This window comes from Cherax quadricarinatus, chromosome 56 (genome assembly GCF_038502225.1).
Source record: "Cherax quadricarinatus isolate ZL_2023a chromosome 56, ASM3850222v1, whole genome shotgun sequence".
Taxonomy (NCBI): Eukaryota; Metazoa; Arthropoda; class Malacostraca; order Decapoda; family Parastacidae; genus Cherax; species Cherax quadricarinatus.
Window position 1 is genome coordinate 20,067,389 of NC_091347.1, and position 19,575 is coordinate 20,086,963.

General features: G+C 41.8%; 1 protein-coding gene across 3 annotated transcripts in view; it reads right to left on the minus strand.

Moving 5' to 3' along the window:
- Positions 1-6,848, minus strand: part of LOC128700808 (hemicentin-1) — a 176,035-nt gene extending 169,187 nt beyond the window's left edge. For 2 of the 3 annotated variants that reach the window (XM_070097152.1, XM_070097150.1), the window contains exons 1-2: positions 6,703-6,848; positions 771-1,312 (exon numbers count right to left, since the gene is read on the minus strand). In XM_070097152.1, coding sequence (XP_069953253.1) covers positions 771-1,272 — 502 coding nt within the window. In that variant the 5' untranslated portion in view covers positions 1,273-1,312; positions 6,703-6,848. Of the gene's footprint in view, positions 1-770; positions 1,313-6,677 lie in introns of all 3 variants that reach the window. The other variant, XM_070097151.1, reaches the window with a different exon arrangement.
- Between the last annotated feature and the right edge of the window lie 12,727 nt (positions 6,849-19,575).

Sequence of the window (19,575 nt, forward strand, 5' to 3'; positions counted from 1 at the left end):
CCGCGGCCCGGTCTGTGACCAGGCCTCATGGTGGATCAGAGCCTGATCAACCAGGCTGTTACTGCTGGCTGCACGCAATCCAACGTACGAGCCACAGCCCTGCTGGTCAGGTACCGACTTTAGGTGCTTGTCCAGTGCCTGCTTGAAGACGGCCAGGGGTCTATTGGTAATCCTTTTATGTATGCTGGGAGGCAGTTGAACAGTCTTGGGCCCCTGACACTTACTGTGTTGTCTCAACGTGCTAGTGACACCCCTGCTTTTCATTGGGGGGATGTTGCATCGTCTGCCGAGTCTTTTGTTTTCGTAGTGAGTGATTTTCGTGTGTAAGTTCGGTACTAGTCCCTCTAGGATTTTCCAGGTGTATATAATCATGTATCTCTCCCGCCTGCGTTCCAGGGAGTACAGGTTCAGGAACTTCAAGCGCTCTCAGTAATTGAGGTGTTTTATCTCCGTTATGAGCGCCGTGAAGGTTCTCTGTACATTTTCTAGGTCAGCAATTTCACCTGCCTTGAAGGTACTGTTAGTGTGCAGCAATATTCCAGCCTAGATAGAACAAGCGACCTGAAGTGTCATCATGGGCTTGGCATCCGGTATGATGTCAGTAGCCAGGTCGATGTTGTCTTAATAGCCACGATTAGTTTAATTCAACAATACACTGTTACTGAGTCTAAAAGAAAAATCACAGGATTTCAGATTTTAATCTTATACAAAATATAAACTCTGCGCTCATTGACAAGATAAAACAGAAAAAAATAGATGGCTTAACTTACCTGGGTCATGAAATGGAACGAAGACATAGTTATGGATGGGCCTCTCAAACTTTTCCAACACTGTGTTAAGAATCTTGTCAGCGCCGTCGATGACCTGTTTGAGGTCGTCGGACATGGATCCTGTGGTGTCAAAGACGAAGGCTAGCGTGGCAGCGCCTTCCTGCACAGGATCGCGGGAGCCTAAGTCAATGTACCCTTGGGAAAACTGGACCCCAAGTTTCGATGATACCGACAGCCTAGTAGATGTCGCTGTTTTTATTTTATTTATTATTTCTTCACTGCTGCGGGACGCCGAGCCATTTTCGGGGAGATCTTGGTTACGTGTCACCTCGTGGGGATTATGAACGTTTGTATTTTGCGGCAAGTTAAGTCTCTGGAAATGTTCTTGGGAATTCAGTGTTTGCGAGGCTACATCGCCCTCTTGAGCCTGTGAGGACCAGAGTAGCCCAAGCAGTAGCACGGCGGCTAGCCCCACGCCTTGATAACTTACTCTTGCTAACATAATTAATCATCTAATTGCGTTGGCTTTCATCATAACATACCTGTAAACATACTAAATATTAGACCATATGCAGGCTTTCGCCATGGAAGGAAAAGAGGACCTGTGGATTTGATAAAGCATCCACTCTGAAATTATACTCCTTGATTCTTTGGAAAACTTTACATCTCTTTTAACCAACACATCTTTAGGAGTTTGCAATGTTGTAGAAATGAGTAGGAAGTCCAAGTAGATTCGTTTAGGGGAACGGTACCAACAAGCTGGAATAAATCTAGATCTATTCCAGATCCAGTTGCTAGATCTCCTGCACAGTGACTATCGAACAGAACCAAGGGATATCTAGCATGTAAAACTAATTAACCAAACTCATCTTGAAAAATTCTCCAAGACATTTTGTGCAAGAGACTGAGCAACTAAACATCGTTTCCCCGTCATTCAATACCAGACTACACCTACCTTCACCTCACCTTTTTGTATATCTAATGTTTCATATGCCATATATTGGTTTGATATAGTCCCTGTGTGGGCGAAGTGTTGTCTTTCAAATAAAAGTTTTGTCTGCAATATCCCATTAAGGACAACACTGATGTTAGACAAAAAAGCCGACGAATGGGATGGCGGCACAGAGGAGAATCTGTTATAAATAGAGATGTGCAAGGTTAAGCAGGGGTGGCGAGTGGCTAGAGCAGCAGGGTCTGCACAGTATTAGCCACCACTTCTGCTAACAACGTCTCTCACACTCAGCAAAAGAAGCATTCATATCTTCACTTACATTTGACCTCTAGAACACTTGATGCCACGTAATTTACTTTTTTGTGCACGAACTTATTCACTCTGTCAGAGAAGCTTAGTATAATTTGTATATGCCACTGAAGAGGAAAACTGCAGATTATTAACCAGGAGAACTGTAACTCAGGATAACCCCTGAGGGCTATTGACCCAGGATAAATAAAGAAGTCAAGCATTGTGGCTTTCATTGGAGTCATTTGGTCCTTCCCATGATTGAACCCGAGTCAACAAACACCAAGTATCTATTAACTACTAGATAAACATGGGCTTCAGGTGTTAGACTTGCCTATACATCAACATTAGTGAATCGAGCGCTGTACCTCTTTGAGCCGACAATATTGTTTTAAGTTTTGCTTAGATGAAAAATAAACAAAAAGGTTACAAGTTACGGGTAATGATACCCCACAGAGTTTCGACACATTCATAAGAAGTCGTTCTTAACATTTACTGCCTTTGTTTATTAAGGTGTTTGAGAAGGTGGACCATAATAAATAGTAATGTGCTGTTTAGGTTCCACTAAAACTTATGATAAAATTCTGCATAAGAAGCTTAACAAGACAGTGGCAGCCTAAGGTACTGAAAGAAGTTTCATTACTGGAGGCATGGCTGACTGATAAGCAACAAAGAATTTAAATGAACGTGGAGTAGTTCGCATAAAAAATGTGAAAAAAAAGAATAAAGACACAATACCGTTACTGGAACAATACACAAATAACACGCGCACGAGACTGAAAATTACTACGACGTTTCGGTCCAACTTGGGCCATTAACTTAGTCCATATAAGGTAAGTCTAACTCACCATCCCGCATTCTCCAATGAAAAAAAAAAGTGTACAATCTAGGAAATTTTTAAAGGAGACGTAACCTTTAATAAATGTATATGAGTGTTTTCCCCACACATCTTATCAGTATCATTATATTACTTCCAGCTGTTATTCTACGCCGTTCATGAATGTTGGTTCAGGGATCTTAATCTAACAGAATTAACACTTCCCATGAAATATATATATATATATATATATATATATATATATATATATATATATATATATATATATATATATATATATATATATATATATATATGCAATAAGATCACAGTAAACAGGTGATTTCAAAATATGCAAAACAACCACTCTGAAAGAATAGAGAAATTCCAAGCGCTTTCGTCACGAAAGCGCTTGGAATTTCTCTATTCTTTCAGAGTGGTTGTTTTGCATATATATATATATATATATATATATATATATATATATATATATATATATATATATATATATATATATACATATACATATAATACATATATATATACATATACATATAATATATATATATATATATACATATAATATATATATATATACATATAATATATATATATATATATACATATAATATATATATATATACATATAATATATATGTATATATATACATATAATATATATATATATATATATATATATATATATATATATATATGTATATATATATATATATATAATATATATATATATATTATATATATATATATATATATATATATATATATATATATATATATATATATATATATATATATATATATATATGTGCTGAATAGGTAAAATTGCTCAATTAGCAAGAACTCATTTAAGATTAAGTCCTCTCTAAAATTTTCTCTTACATGTTTAAAGATATATTTTTTTCATTTATGTCAATGTAAAAATTAATATTTTTTTACCAAAAGAACCTTAGAAAACTTACCTAACCTTATTATAACAAGCTCAATTTAATTTACTCTAACCCAACTAAATGTATTTTAGATAAGTTTACAATAATTTAATAATAAACAAACACAATAAAATATATTTTTTTGTTAGTTTCAGTTACTAAAAACAACAGACATAGCCCCACTCCACAAAGGGGGCAGTAAAGCAACAGCAAAGAACTACAGACCAATAGCACTAACATCCCATATCATAAAAATCTTTGAAAGGGTCCTAAGAAGCAAGATCAACCCATCTAGAAACCCATCAGTTACACAACCCAGGGCAACATGGGTTTAGAACAGGTCGCTCCTGTCTGTCTCAACTACTGGATCACTACGACAAGGTCCTAAATGCACTAGAAGACAAAAAGAATGCAGATGTAATATATACAGACTTTGCAAAAGCCTTCGACAAGTGTGACCATGGCGTAATAGCGCACAAAATGCGCGCTAAAGGAATAACAGGAAAAGTTGGTCGATGGATCTATAATTTCCTCACTAACAGAACACAGAGAGTAGTCGTCAACAGAGTAAAGTCCGAGGCAGCTACGGTGAAAAGCTCTGTTCCACAAGGCACAGTACTAGCTCCCATCTTGTTCCTCATCCTCATATCCGACATAGACAAGGATGTCAGCCACAGCACCGTGTCTTCCTTTGCAGATGACACCCGAATCTGCATGACAGTGTCTTCCATTGCAGACACTGCAAGGCTCCAGGCGGACATCAACCAAATCTTTCAGTGGGCTGCAGAAAACAATATGAAGTTCAACGATGAGAAATTTCAATTACTCAGATATGGTAAACATGAGGAAATTAAATCTTCATCAGAGTACAAAACAAATTCTGGCCACAAAATAGAGCGAAACACCAACGTCAAAGACCTGGGAGTGATTATGTCGGAGGATCTCACCTTCAAGGACCATAACATTGTATCAATCGCATCTGCTAGAAAAATGACAGGATGGATAATGAGAACCTTCAAAACTAGGGAGGCCAAGCCCATGATGACACTCTTCAGGTCACTTGTTCTATCTAGGCTGGAATATTGCTGCACTCTAACAGCACCTTTCAAGGCAGGTGAAATTGCCGACCTAGAAAATGTACAGAGAACTTTCACGGCGCGCATAACGGAGATAAAACACCTCAATTACTGGGAGCGCTTGAGGTTTCTAAACCTGTATTCCCTGGAACGCAGGAGGGAGAGATACATGATTATATACACCTGGAAAATCCTAGAGGGACTAGTACCGAACTTGCACACGAAAATCACTCACTACGAAAGCAAAAGACTTGGCAGACGATGCACCATCCCCCCAATGAAAAGCAGGGGTGTCACTAGCACGTTAAGAGACCATACAATAAGTGTCAGGGGACCGAGACTGTTCAACTGCCTCCCAGCACACATAAGGGGGATTACCAACAGACCCCTGGCAGTCTTCAAGCTGGCACTGGACAAGCACCTAAAGTCAGTTCCTGATCAGCCGGGCTGTGGCTCGTACGTTGGTTTGCGTGCAGCCAGCAGCAACAGCCTGGTTGATCAGGCGCTGATCCACCAGGAGGCCTGGTCACAGACCGGGCCGCGGGGGCGTTGACCCCCGAAACTCTCTCCAGGTAAACTCCAGGTAATACACAAATTTTCGCTTGCCTTATTCGGCAAGAAGAGCATTGCTGTTTAAGCCAAAATATCAGGTTTTACCTTTTCGGCACGACACATACACACACACACTATATATATACATTATATATATATATATATATATATATATATATATATATATATATATATAGAGAGAGAGAGAGAGAGAGAGAGAGAGAGAGAGAGAGAGAGAGAGAGAGAGAGAGAGAGATTTAACTTAGAATAACCCAACGAAGTCAAATACTGTGATTTATTTCAACTGGAGAAAGTCTAGAGAAAGATGAAGACAATGTGAATGGTATAAATAACAAATTTAGGTATATGGATACAAACAGCGTTCTAGATATATAGTTTGTGCTTTGCTAGCCAGGAACTTATTAGTCTCCTATATTAGAAATCCTTTTTTTGGGGGGACGAGGGTAGATTGAGAACATTCTTTAGAAAAAACGTATAATGCAGAGGGTATGACTAACGTGTACATTTAAACCAATAGGAATATGGACAGGGCGTCGACAGTATATAACCAAGACAGAAAATACTAGCATTGCAGTGGTAAATTACTGAAATAAACTGTCAAATAGCATTATTGAAACAAAAACTCTAGGTATTTTTAAATATATTAGACACATTGATAAATACAAACACGTGCAACCCAAGTATCCCTGTTTGAGAAACATCTCGACCACCAGGGGCTTTATCAATCTTTGATCAGATGCAAAGTTTAGACACCAGTGGGACTGGTTGGATGATTAAGGCCCAGTAGCGACCGTCGATGAGGCGGAGCCAGGAGCTGTGAATCAACGCCTGCAGCCACAAATAGGTTAGTACAGAGCCACCGTGCCTACTGTAGTGCGCCTCTTCTTCAGTAAATATTTTCCTAGCACTCACTGCCCAGTTTACTCTTGGATATTTTGTTGCTTTCACAGTAACATTAAGATGTCAGGTATATTACAGAATATAAGTGCACTTTCGAAGAACTATTTTCTTACAAGTTTCTCAACATAGACACACTGGCGTTGACCTGCGTCAGTATCCTCGTGGTCACTCAAGTTACTAGCCGCCCCCTGTTACTAGCCATTCCCAGTTACTAGCCACCCCCAACGCTGATTAACCTCGTAGACTGAGCGACGAAATGATTATTCTCAGCATTAACTATCATCATTGTTTCATTACATTGAGGTATTCTGTTATAATACAAGAATAACCAGAACACAGGAGTGGGCACACTACACTATAACCATGAACTCAGAAGAACCTTGGAGCACACTGTAGGTTTTGTCAAGAGGTGGTGGGCGTGTGTGAGGGCGGTGTGGGTGGAGTGGGAGTCTCGCCCTGAGGAACACCTTCACCACTAAAGCCTTGGCCTTGACTGAATGGATCTGTGGCGCCTGCCTGGCTGCCCTCCTCCCCGGCACCGACCTTCCCTCCCGGTGCCAACCCTTGACACTACCCACAGCCATATACCCTCTACATACATGCATATTATGTGTGAACCCTCCGGGTGCCTTTCTTCAGTAACTCCCTAAGTATTGCCGCCATTTTCTTCATCAAGATATAAGAGGAAAGACGCTATTTTATATATATATTTGGAAACTTAAGAAGAATAGATGTGGCAGCTCTGTAAAGTAAACACGGTTGGAAAAGTAACCCACATCCTTAGCTTGCTTCACCTCTCGCTATACAAATCAGAAGGCCTTTAAAATACGCTTTGACGACAGTTGCAGGCCAGTGCATTCTGAGAAATATAAATGCTGTTTCATTCGGGTAGTGTTGATTCCCATATATTTCTCTTGTAACTAGACTAAACCATAGAACGATATTGTACGTGCATTATGGAAATAATATTTGGCATGGTAATATTTTACTTTTCTTCACATATATTGATTATGTGTAACAAAATAGTAATGTAGATATGTAAATAGTGTGTAGTACTTTTCATTATCAAAGTTAGATACGGATCATTAATTGTGTTTATCCAGACGGATTATATGTGAGTGTAATCTTTTTGACTACCATCCACAGGATGGACATAACTGTATACATGGGGTGCATAATAACGCTAACAAACTAACCATGGTCGTTATGACATTTTACATGGTTAAAACAACATAAGTAAAAAGTAGCTTTGCAGTAAGCCTAGGCCATTCTAGACGTTCACCTGCTTCAAACTTCAGAACACTCGTGACTACACCTGATTCAGCTGTATAGCCCTTGTGGCTTAGCGCTTCTTTTTGATTATAATAATAATAATAATAATAATACACCTGATTCTTTCTTCTCCTCCTTTCCTATTTTTTCCCCTTTTCTTTGTTTTCCATTCTTCGGCCTTTTGTGTTCTGTTAGTTCCCCCTTCCCCCGGTAGGTAAGACACATAGGCAACAGTTAGGCAACTTCATTCCGAAACGTTTCGCCTACACAGTAGGCTTCTTCAGTCTTCACATCTTTACTGTTCCTGTCTACTTTCTGTACTCGGCTGAAGAAGCCTACTGTGTAGGCGAAACGTTTCGGAATAAAGTTGCCTAACTGTTGCCTATGTGTTTTACCTACCAACCTGTCGGTATTATATACCATTTTGATATTTCACCTTCCCCCCAACTTTGGTCCTACTCCTTGTTCTTGTTCTTTCCAACTTTTTTAATGTTCTTCCTTCTTGTAAATACCTCTTTCGTCCATATGAGGCTGCTCTTATTGTGGGCCCTTAGCTCTCCTGCAGTGCTCCTTTGTCTTGTCCTTACACCCCACCTCTACTTAGTTTGTTAGGTAAGACACATATGCAACAGTTAGGTATCTTTATTTCGAAACGTTTCGCCTACACAGTAGGCTTCTTCAGTCGAGTACAGCAAAGTTGATAGAAGCAGAAGAGACTTGAAGACGATGTAATCAGTCTATCACCCTTGAAGTTTTGAGGTGGTCAGTCCCTCAGTCTGGAGAAGAGTATTGTTCCATAGTCTGGAACAATATGGAGTTGAAGTGATAGAATGGAGCCTTATATAGCGCCAGGAGGTGAGACGTAGGTCACTAGTAGAGGTAAGAATGTAGACGTTGAGAGGTCAGGTCCCTCTCAAATCCAGCCATTCTCACTAGTAGAGGTTGTTGAAGTTAATTCCAAGACTGACCACCTCAAAACTTCAAGGGTGATGGACTGATTACATCGTTTTCAAGTCTCTTCTGCTTCTATCAACTTTGCTGTACTCGACTGAAGAAGCCTACTGTGTAGGCGAAACGTTTCGAAATAAAGATACCTAACTGTTGCATATGTGTCTTACCTAACAACCTGTCGGTATTTTATACCATTGTATTGTTCACTCTTAGTTTTCCTCCATTCCTCTACTATTGCTACTACCTTTACTTTTGCCTCCCTTCATCCTTTACTTTCCCCTTTCTTTTTCTCCTCTATTTTGCCACTAAACTACTCTCCCTACTTCCTATTACCACTTCTACTACTGCTTCCACTACCTACCTATCACTATCACTACTTATCGTCTCTCTCTCTCTCTTGTTCCCGTCTCTTTCCCGCTCGCCTATATACGTATACTGGCTTCAGCAAGTAATATTATTCAGGTATAGGCACACATAAATACGTGTAGTTACATAAATTATCATACATAGCATATGTGTAGATTATTTAGAAATTTGTAAATAATTCAAGTCGGACCAAAACATCGTCGTAAGCTTGTCTCTCCTATGTGCAGGTTATTTGTGTATTGTACATACATATAGTATTTGTTAAGGTGACACATCTTGACACTTATTACACTTATCTACAACTAACAAACTGTTAATCCATTTATTGTAATGTCGATGCACGTTTTAAATATAGATATATGGTTATACAGTATTTCCAGACCAGTGCTTTCCTATATTTTTATTTTTAATCTGAATTTATTGAACTTGAATTCATTGTTTCAACTTGGTATAGGTATCGTCGGCACCTTAAATACAGCCGCTTTCAGTGTGATAAAAATTATTTCGCCATATCCTCCACTTGTGCGCCTCAATCAAATCTCTGGTCATTTTTCGCCTTTCAAGTTTCTGTTTACTGCTAGGGTAACAGTGGCAACAGGTCTTTATTTTATGTTTCTGAATACTCTAAGTTCGTCTTTAAAAATTCTTCAAAACATTGTTTGCAGTGTTTGCTCACGCATCTTTTACTACAACTTATCGGTATCATATTCCAGGTTTTCACCACAGGTAATGGCGTAAACCTCGACCTTATCCTTTTTTTCTGAAGGAGCTACTGTCGCTGGCTCTAGTTGCTTCAGCAGCGAGGTTATTACCACCGAGGATAACCCAAGAAAGTGCGTCATCGAGGACCGTTTTACTTCCACTGGGATCCTTCAGTATTGTTCCCCAGGATGCGACTCACACCAGTCAAATAACACCCAGGTACCTACTTACTACTTAGGTGAACAGGGATAGCAGGTGTAAGGAAACATGCCCAACAATTCCACCCATACCGGGACTCGAACCACGGCGAGAGCGTTGCTAACCAATCTACAGGACACCACATACCGATATCTTTGATAATGGAAGATATAATGGTGGTTTGCCTTGTAAAGAAGAGTAGCAGTGTTTTCAGGAGCATTAGAGGTGGGGAAAATGATGAACCTTTTAAAGAATAAAGTCACAATACCGCGGCAGGAGCAGTACACAAATAACCCACACTCTGGAAACTGAAACTTAAGATGGCGTTTATGTTAACATTCAAGCACATAATGAAGTAGTGTGTGAAAATAGGTCTGCTGACAGTTTGCATTTGGATCGATTTACATCATCTGGTAGTGCAAACTCCCAGAGGTGTATGAAACCTTGCCGATGCAGTACTAGTAAGTAAGTAAGTTTATTCAGGTATACACAAATACAGTTACATAGAATTATCATACATAGCAGCATATGTGTAGAGAACCTAGGATAACCCAAAAAAGTCAGACAAGAGTGCTGATTTTGCTGGACGCCTAATAGATATATAGCTCTTCCTATATGGAATGATAGATGGATTGACTCGTTGTCTCGAGTCCATGAAGATTAAATAGTTGGAGACAACACCCTTGTTATTGAAGGTATAGTGATGGGTTGCGTCAGGAGAGATGAGGGGGAAGGGGAACACCGGCGAGCAGCAGCCATCTGGGAAGGGTCCTGTGCTTGCCTGGGTCGCTTGTTATACTCTCCATGCCATAATGTCTCGTGTGTGCCACTTCAGTAGTTTCTCTTCAAATTTGTTTCTTTATTTGGTAGGCTGGGGCCCTGCCACAGTCCACACATTACTTCCTTTTTACAATACCAAGACAACTTTAAACGATGGTAGATTCTGTCTTGAAGAACCAAACCCAGCCCCAGCTATGCTAATGCTTGGAGACTTCAATTTAAGAAACTAAAATGGAAGAATCTAGCAGACTGTAGCAAGAGAAAGAATTAAAGCAGCTAGTTTAGATGAACAATCTCATACAATTGAACTATTAAGACTCTGCAACAGATTCGCCTTATACTAACAAACAGCAGAACCGACCAGACTAGAAAATACCTTGGACCTTATATTAACTAATGATGAAGACCTGGTTGGGAACATTATAGTGTCGAAGACAGTAAACTCAAACCACAACTTAATAGAAGTTCAGACACGCACATCCACTGGTCATAATCAGAAAAACATTCTTAACCATGAAAGTATGTTCAGTAAATTTAACTTTAACAACAAGGACATCAACTGGAAGCTAATAAATCGTGAGCCTGCTGAAATTCACTGGGAAGACAATAGGATAAACGATGACCTAAACCAGTATATCGAGAGGGTGAGATCAGTGGCACTAGGAGTATGCTCCAGTAGAGCTTCATTTAAGGAGGTTATTAGTAGAATATTCAAGAGGTTACTAGTAGAATTACAATAAATCAACCATTTAAATCATTATGAAGCTCTGTGTAGTCTGCAGTCAATCAAACAAACGGGCTTCCACATGGATAAATTGTCATTTTTGTGGAAATTGGTGTCACGCCCCTTGTGCAGATATCCAAGAACTAGCTACAAGCAGTATTAAAACAGGGAAGTGTTTTTGGGTATGCCCAAATGAGGAAAATCTGTGGACTAAAATCACAAGGGTATTAAAAGAGGATAACATCAAAGCTGCTTTCATAGACAACCTGGAAGCTTTCTACAACAGATGGGAACATAAAAAGTCTGGGCCGAATGGTACTGCCCTTGATACTGGCCATGTAGCCAGAAACTGTAAGGCTGGAGGTGATGTCCTGGTAGTCAGTAAATGTGGGGCTGATAGTGCTGTCCTGGGAGACAGTAATGGTGAAGCTGGAGGTGCTGTCCTGGTAGACAGTAATGGTGAAGCTGGAGGTGCTGTCCTGGGAGACAGTAATGGTGAAGCTGGAGGTGCTGTCCTGGGAGACAGTAATGGTGAACCTGGAGGTGCTGTCCTGGGAGACAGTAATGGTGAAGCTGGAGGTGCTGTCCTGGGAGACAGTAATGGTGAAGCTGGAGATTTTGTCCAGGTAGTCGGGAATTATACGCAGGAAGGAATACATATAAATGACCTCATAGGGGACAGGAACCGTAGTGGGGAAACAAGTGTAGTCAAAGATAAGATAAAACCAATATTGCAAACTAGAAATACCACAGGAAATAGCAAACAAGAGGACTCCACTAGCTATAGTGAGGATATATTACCAAAAACAACTGGTGGGAGCTCAATTGTTGGTGCTAGGGAGGATAGGAATAAGACAGGGAAACATGCACCAACAGGGAATACAGTCATTGAAGCCAAAGGCAAACGGAAACCAAGCCTGTGCACATACTGCACTTGGTATCTGCAGACATGGGAAATCTGGAAAAACAGACGGGACGTGCAACTATGACCACCCTAGAAAATGCCATGCCCATATGACAACAGGAAAATGCAAACTCCCTTCCTGTAAGCTTTTTCACCCTGAAATGTGTACCTCTTCAGTACAGGAAAGACTGTGCTATAACTTAAATTGCCAGGCACACCATCTAAAGGGTACAAAAAGATACAAAACATCCAGGCCATGGGAAAACCTGGGTAGCCACAGCCACTCAAGAGGGAGAGGTTTTTTAGTGCCAGGAAGGAAAAAAAACTGGCAGGAAATGGCAGAAATCGTACACCAAATCCAGTCATTCCTGGAGTGGAACCACAGTCGATGGCCTCCACTCCAAACCAACAGATACAGATACTAATGCCGGAAAAAAAATCCCCCCCCAGTACCAACAATACCACCAGTCCGATGACATTCTTCTTTGCAAATATACAGGGTCTAAAGCCAGCAACAAACAACAAAATACCTTTCATCCGTGGACTGCTTGCAGAGGCAAAGGCAATGTTCGCGGCTTTCACTGAGACCCACATAAAGGATCACTTGGACAACGAAATATGGATCCCAGGTTACAACCTATACAGATGTGACAGAGTGAACAGGCAAAAAGGGGGGGAGTTTGGCCTGTACATTGCAGAGTCACTTGTTTGCACAGAACTGCTAAATGCCTCAAATGATGTAGTGGAAGTTTTAGCAGTAAAGGTCGAGAACCAAAACCTAGTCATTGTGGTAGTCTACAAGCCTCCGGATGCAACATCCCAGCAATTCCAGGAACAGCTGTTAAAAATTGACCACTGTCTGGAAAATCTTCCAGCTCCTGCACCCAACATCTTGCTCCTGGGGGATTTCAACTTAAGGCACCTAAAATGGAGGAATATAGCAAATAATATTGTTGCAGTAACAACACCAGGAGGCAGCTCTGATGAAAACTCACACTCACACGAGCTTTTAAATCTCTGCACAAAATTCAATTTAAACCAGCAAATAATAGAGCCTACTAGACTGGAGAATACACTAGACCTCATCTTCACTAACAATGATGATCTGATAAGAAATGTCACCATATCAAAAACAATATACTCAGATCACAACATAATTGAGGTTCAGACATGTATGCGTGGAGCCCCAGACCGACATAATGAGACTAGTCACGAGGGAGCATTCACCAAGTTCAACTTCAATAACAAAAACATAAAGTGGGACAAGTAAACCAAGTCCTAACCGATATAAGCTGGGAAGATATACTAAGCAACACAGACCCCAGCGTATGCCTAGAACAGATTAACTTGGTGGCACTCGATGTATGCACAAGGCTTATTCCTCTAAGAAAAAGGAGGAGTAGATGTAAAATAGAAAGAGACAGGCGCTTCCTTTACAGGCGACGGAAAAGAATAACAGAGCGGCTAAAAGAGGTCAATATATCTGAAATGCGTAGGGAGACACTGGTCAGAGAAATAGCAAGCATCGAACTCAAGCTAAAGGAATCTTATAGGAGTCAGGAATCGTGGGAAGAACTAAAAGCCATATATGAAATCGAAAGAAACCCAAAGTATTTCTTCTCCTATGCCAAATCAAAGTCGAAAACAACATCCAGTATTGGGCCCCTACTTAAACAAGATGGGTCCTACACAGATGACAGCAAGGAAATGAGTGAGCTACTTAAGTCCCAATATGACTCAGTTTTTAGCAAGCCGCTAACCAGACTGAGAGTCGAAGATCAAAATTAATTTTTTTATGAGAGAACCACAAAATTTGGTTAACACAAGCCTATCCGATGTTATCCTGATGCCAAATGACTTTGAACAAGCGATAAATGACATGCCCATGCACTCTGCCCCAGGGCCAGACTCATGGAACTCCGTGTTCATCAATAACTGCAAGAAGCCCCTATCACGAGCCTTTTCCATCCTATGGAGAGGGAGCATGGACACGGGGGTCGTCCCACAGTTACTAAAAACAACAGACATAGCCCCACTCCACAAAGGGGGCAGTAAAGCAACAGCAAAGAACTACAGACCGATAGCACTAACATCCCATATCATAAAAATCTTTGAAAGGGCCCTAAGAAGCAAGATCACCACCCATCTAGAAACCCATCAGTTACACAACCCAGGGAAACATGGGTTTAGAACAGGTCGCTCCTGTCTGTCTCAACTATTGGATCACTACGACAAGGTCCTAAATGCACTAGGAGATAAAAAGAATGCAGATGTAATATATACAGACTTTGCAAAAGCCTTCGACAAGTGTGACCATGGCGTATGGCGTAATAGCGCACAAAATGCGTGCTAAAGGAATAACAGGAAAAGTCGGTCGATGGATCTATAATTTCCTCACTAACAGAACACAGAGAGTAGTCGTCAACAGAGTGAAGTCCGAGGCAGCTACGGTGAAAAGCTCTGTTCCACAAGGCACAGTACTCGCTCCCATCTTGTTCCTCATCCTCATATCCGACATAGACAAGGATGTCAGCCACAGCACCGTGTCTTCCTTTACAGATGACACCCGAATCTGCATGACAGTGTCTTCCATTGCAGACACTGCAAGGCTCCAGGCGGACATCAACCGAATCTTTCAGTGGGCTGCAGAAAACAATATGAAGTTCAACGATGAGAAATTTCAATTACTCAGATATGGTAAACACGAGGAAATTAAATCTTCTTCAGAGTACAAAACAAATTGTGGCCACAAAATAGAGCGAAACACCAATGTCAAAGACCTGGGAGTGATCATGTCGGAGGATCTCACCTTCAAGGACCATAACATTGTATCAATCGCATCTGCTAGAAAAATGACAGGATGGATAATGAGAACCTTCAAAACTAGGGAGGCCAAGCCCATGATGACACTCTTCAGGTCACTTGTTCTATCTAGGCTGGAATATTGCTGCACACTAACAGCACCTTTCAAGGCAGGTGAAATTGCTGACCTAGAAAATGTACAGAGAACCTTCACGGGGCGCATAATGGAGATAAAACACCTCAATTACTGGGAGCGCTTGAGGTTCCTGAACCTGTATTCCCTGGAACGCAGGCGGGAGAGATACATGATTATATACACCTGGAAAATCCTAGAGGGACTAGTACCGAACTTGCACACGAAAATCACTCACTACGAAAGCAAAAGACTTGGCAGACGATGCAACATCCCCCAATGAAAAGCAGGGGTGTCACTAGCACGTTAAGAGACCATACAATAAGTGTCAGGGGCCCGAGACTGTTCAACTGCCTCCCAGCATACATAAGGCCCGGTGGCCTGGTGGCTAAAGCTTCCGCTTCACACACGGAGGGCCCGGGTTCGATTCCCGGCGGGTGGAAACATTTCGACACGTTTCCTTACACCTGTTGTCCTGTTCACCTAGCAGCAAATAGGTACCTGGGTGTTAGTCGACTGGTGTGGGTCGCATCCTGGGGGACAAGATTAAGGACCCCAATGGAAATAAGTTAGACAGTCCTCGATGACGCACTGACTTTCTTGGGTTATCCTGGGTGGCTAACCCTCCGGGGTTAAAAATCCGAACGAAATCCTATTCTTATTCTTATTCTTACCAACAGACCCCTGGCAGTCTTCAAGCTGGCACTGGACAAGCACCTAAAGTCGGTTCCTGACCAGCCGGGCTGTGGCTCGTACGTTGGTTTGCGTGCAGCCAGCAGCAACAGCCTGGTTGATCAGGCTCTGATCCACCAGGAGGCCTGGTCACAGACCGGGCCGCGGGGGCGTTGACCCCCGGAACTCTCTCCAGGTAAACTCCAGGTAAACTGCAGACACACCATTACGAGGAAAGGGCAGATTGGAAAGAGAGAGATTTGCTGCCCTCTGTAGGAGATGACAGCGAATAACAGAGCTCCCCAAAAGCAGCAGACTCTCTGAAGAATGAAGTGTGACACTGGCTGTAGACTCAGTAAACGTTGAGTTCCGACTGAATGCATCATATAGAGTAGAGGAGAGACGAGGGAGCTAAAAACCATAAGTGAAATAAAGAAACCCAAGATACTTCTCATATGCAAAATCCAGATCAAAAGCAACAGAGATTGGAACATATACTGACGACAACAAACAAATGAGTGAAATACTTAAGTACCAGTGCGACTTAGTATGCATTGAGCAACTGATCGGCCTTAAGATTGACGACCCAAATGAGTTCTTCACGAATGAGAAATTGCTGCAAGCATCTCCCTGATCAGTGATTTAACTCTAGCCTTGCTTTGTTTTTAAGAAATCGTTGACTGCATTCCCTTGCACTCTGATCTAGACCCAGACTCGTGGTACTCGATATTCATCAAGAGTTGCAAGAAAGCCCTATCATGTACCTTAAATATTCTGTGAAGAGCCTAGACACTGGAGTCGTCCTGCAGTCATTACAAACCACTGATATTGCCCCAGTCCACAAAGTTTGTAGTAAAGCAGTGGCAAAAATCTGCAGAACAATATTCCTAACATCCCACATTCAGAAGTGGTTGCTTCTGCCTTCCCAACTGCTGGATTATTATTAAAATCAAGGGGGAAGCGCTAAACCCGGAGGATTATACAGCGCCTGGGGGGGATGTGGAAGGCATTCAGGCTTAATTCGGGGAACTGGAGCACAGATCCAATTCCCTAAATCAAGACCCCCTCACCAACATCAAGGAACCTTCCTTGAGGGGCCCAACTGCTGGAGCATTACGACACGGTCGCTGATACTCTTGAAAACAAAATGCAGATGTAATATACTCTTGACTTTTCATAAGCCTTTGATATGTGCGATCATGGAGTAATTGCACACAATGCGTGAAAATGGAATAAATGGGAAGGTGGGCAAATGAGTTATTAACTTCACACAAACAGAAACAGAGTAATAGCGGAGTGAAATCAGGGGATGCTAAAGCGAAGAACTCTGTCCCCCAAGGCAAGGTATTAGCCCCGCTTCTCCCTCATTCTCATTTTTGACATAGACATGGACATCAGTCATAGCACTATATCATCCTTTGCAGATGATAATAGAATCTGTATGCAAGTGGCGTCCATTAAAGACACAACGGGCCTCCAAGCTGACATAAACCAAGTCTTTCAGTGGGCTACTGACAACGATATGATGTTCACTGAGGACAGACTTCAGTTATTACACCGAGGAAAAATGAAGGATATAAAAACATCAGAGTACAAGACAGCAAGATCCCCAACTACTTAGATACCCATCATTTGCACAATCCAGGACATCCCAATCCAAAGGACCTCAATGGAAATCAGTCACTCTGACTTTTTTGGTTTATCCTAGGTTCTCTACACATATGCTGCTATGTATGATAAACTGTATTTGTGGATACCTGAATAAACTTGCATGGGTTTAGAGCAGGTCGTTCCTGCCTCTCTCAACTATTGAACCAGTATGGCATGATCTTGGATGCTCTGGAGGACGAACAAAATGCAATGTAGTATATACATTATTATTATTATAATCAAGGGGGAAGCGCTAAACCCGGAGGATTATACATCGCCTGGGGGGGGGGGATGTGGAAGGCATTCAGGCTTAATTCGGGGAACTGGAGCACAGATCCAATTCCCTAAATCAAGAGCCCCTCACCAACATCAAGGAACCTTCCTTGAGGGGTGTAGTATATACAGACTTTGCGAAAGCCTTCGACAAGTGAAATCATGGTGTAATGGAGCATAAAATACGTGGTAAAGGAATAACAGGAAAAGTGGGTAGATAGATCTATAACTTCCTAACAAACAGAACACAAAGAGTACGTCAGAGGCGGCTAAAATGAAAAGGTGTATTCCACAAGTTAGTACTCGCTCCCTTCTTTTTCCTCATCCTCATATCTGACATAGACAGAGATGTAAGCCACAGCACCGTGTCGTATGCTGATGATACCCGAATTTGCATAACAGTATCATTCATTGACGACACTGCAAATCTCCGAGCGGACATCACCAAATCTTGAAATGGGCCGCAGAAAACATGAAGTTCAAGGAAGACAAATTTCAATTACTCCGCTCTGGAAAACTCGAGGAAATAACTGGATTAGTGTTTAAAACAAATTCCAACCACACAACAGAGCGAAAAACTAATGTGAAGTACCTGGGAGTGATAATGTCAGAAAATCTCACTTTCAGAAATCACAGCAGTGTATCTACCACATCTGGAGTTTACCTGGAGAGAGTTCCGGGGGTCAACGCCCCCGCGGCCCGGTCTGTGACCAGGCCTCCTGGTGGATCAGAGCCTGATCAACCAGGCTGTTGCTGCTGGCTGCACGCAAACCAACGTACGAGCCACAGCCCGGCTGATCAGGAACTGACTTTAGGTGCTTGTCCAGTGCCAGCTTGAAGACTGCCAGGGGTCTGTTGGTAATCCCCCTTATGTATGCTGGGAGGCAGTTGAACAGTCTCGGGCCCCTGCCACTTATTGTATGGTCTCTTAACGTGCTAGTGACACCCCTGCTTTTCATTGGGGGGATGGTGCATCGTCTGCCGAGTCTTTTGCTTTCGTAGTGAGTGATTTTCGTGTGCAAGTTCGGTACTAGTCCCTCTAGGATTTTCCAGGTGTATATAATCATGTATCTCTCCCTCCTGCATTCCAGGGAATACAGGTTTAGGAACCTCAAGCGCTCCCAGTAATTGAGGTGTTTTATCTCCGTTATGCGCGCCGTGAAAGTTCTCTGTATATTTTCTAGGTCGGCAATTTCACCTGCCTTGAAAGGTGCTGTTAGTGTGCAGCAATATTCCAGCCTAGATAGAACAAGTGACCTGAAGAGTGTCATCATGGGCTTGGCCTCCCTAGTTTTGAAGGTTCTCATTATCCATCCTGTCATTTTTCTAGCAGATGCGATTGATACAATGTTATGGTCCTTGAAGGTGAGATCCTCCGACATAATCACTCCCAGGTCTTTGACGTTGGTGTTTCGCTCTATTTTGTGGCCAGAATTTGTTTTGTACTCTGATGATTTAATTTCCTCATGTTTACCATATCTGAGTAATTGAAATTTCTCATCGTTGAACTTCATATTGTTTTCTGCAGCCCACTGAAAGATTTGGTTGATGTCCGCCTGGAGTCTTGCAGTGTCTGCAATGGAAGACACTGTCATGCAGATTCGGGTGTCATCTGCAAAGGAAGACACGGTGCTGTGGCTGACATCCTTGTCTATGTCGGATATGAGGATGAGGAACAAGATGGGAGCGAGTACTGTGCCTTGTGGAACAGAGCTTTTCACCGTAGCTGCCTCGGGCTTTACTCTGTTGACTACTACTCTCTGTGTTCTGTAAGTGAGGAAATTATAGATCCAGCGACCGACTTTTCCTGTTATTCCTTTAGCAC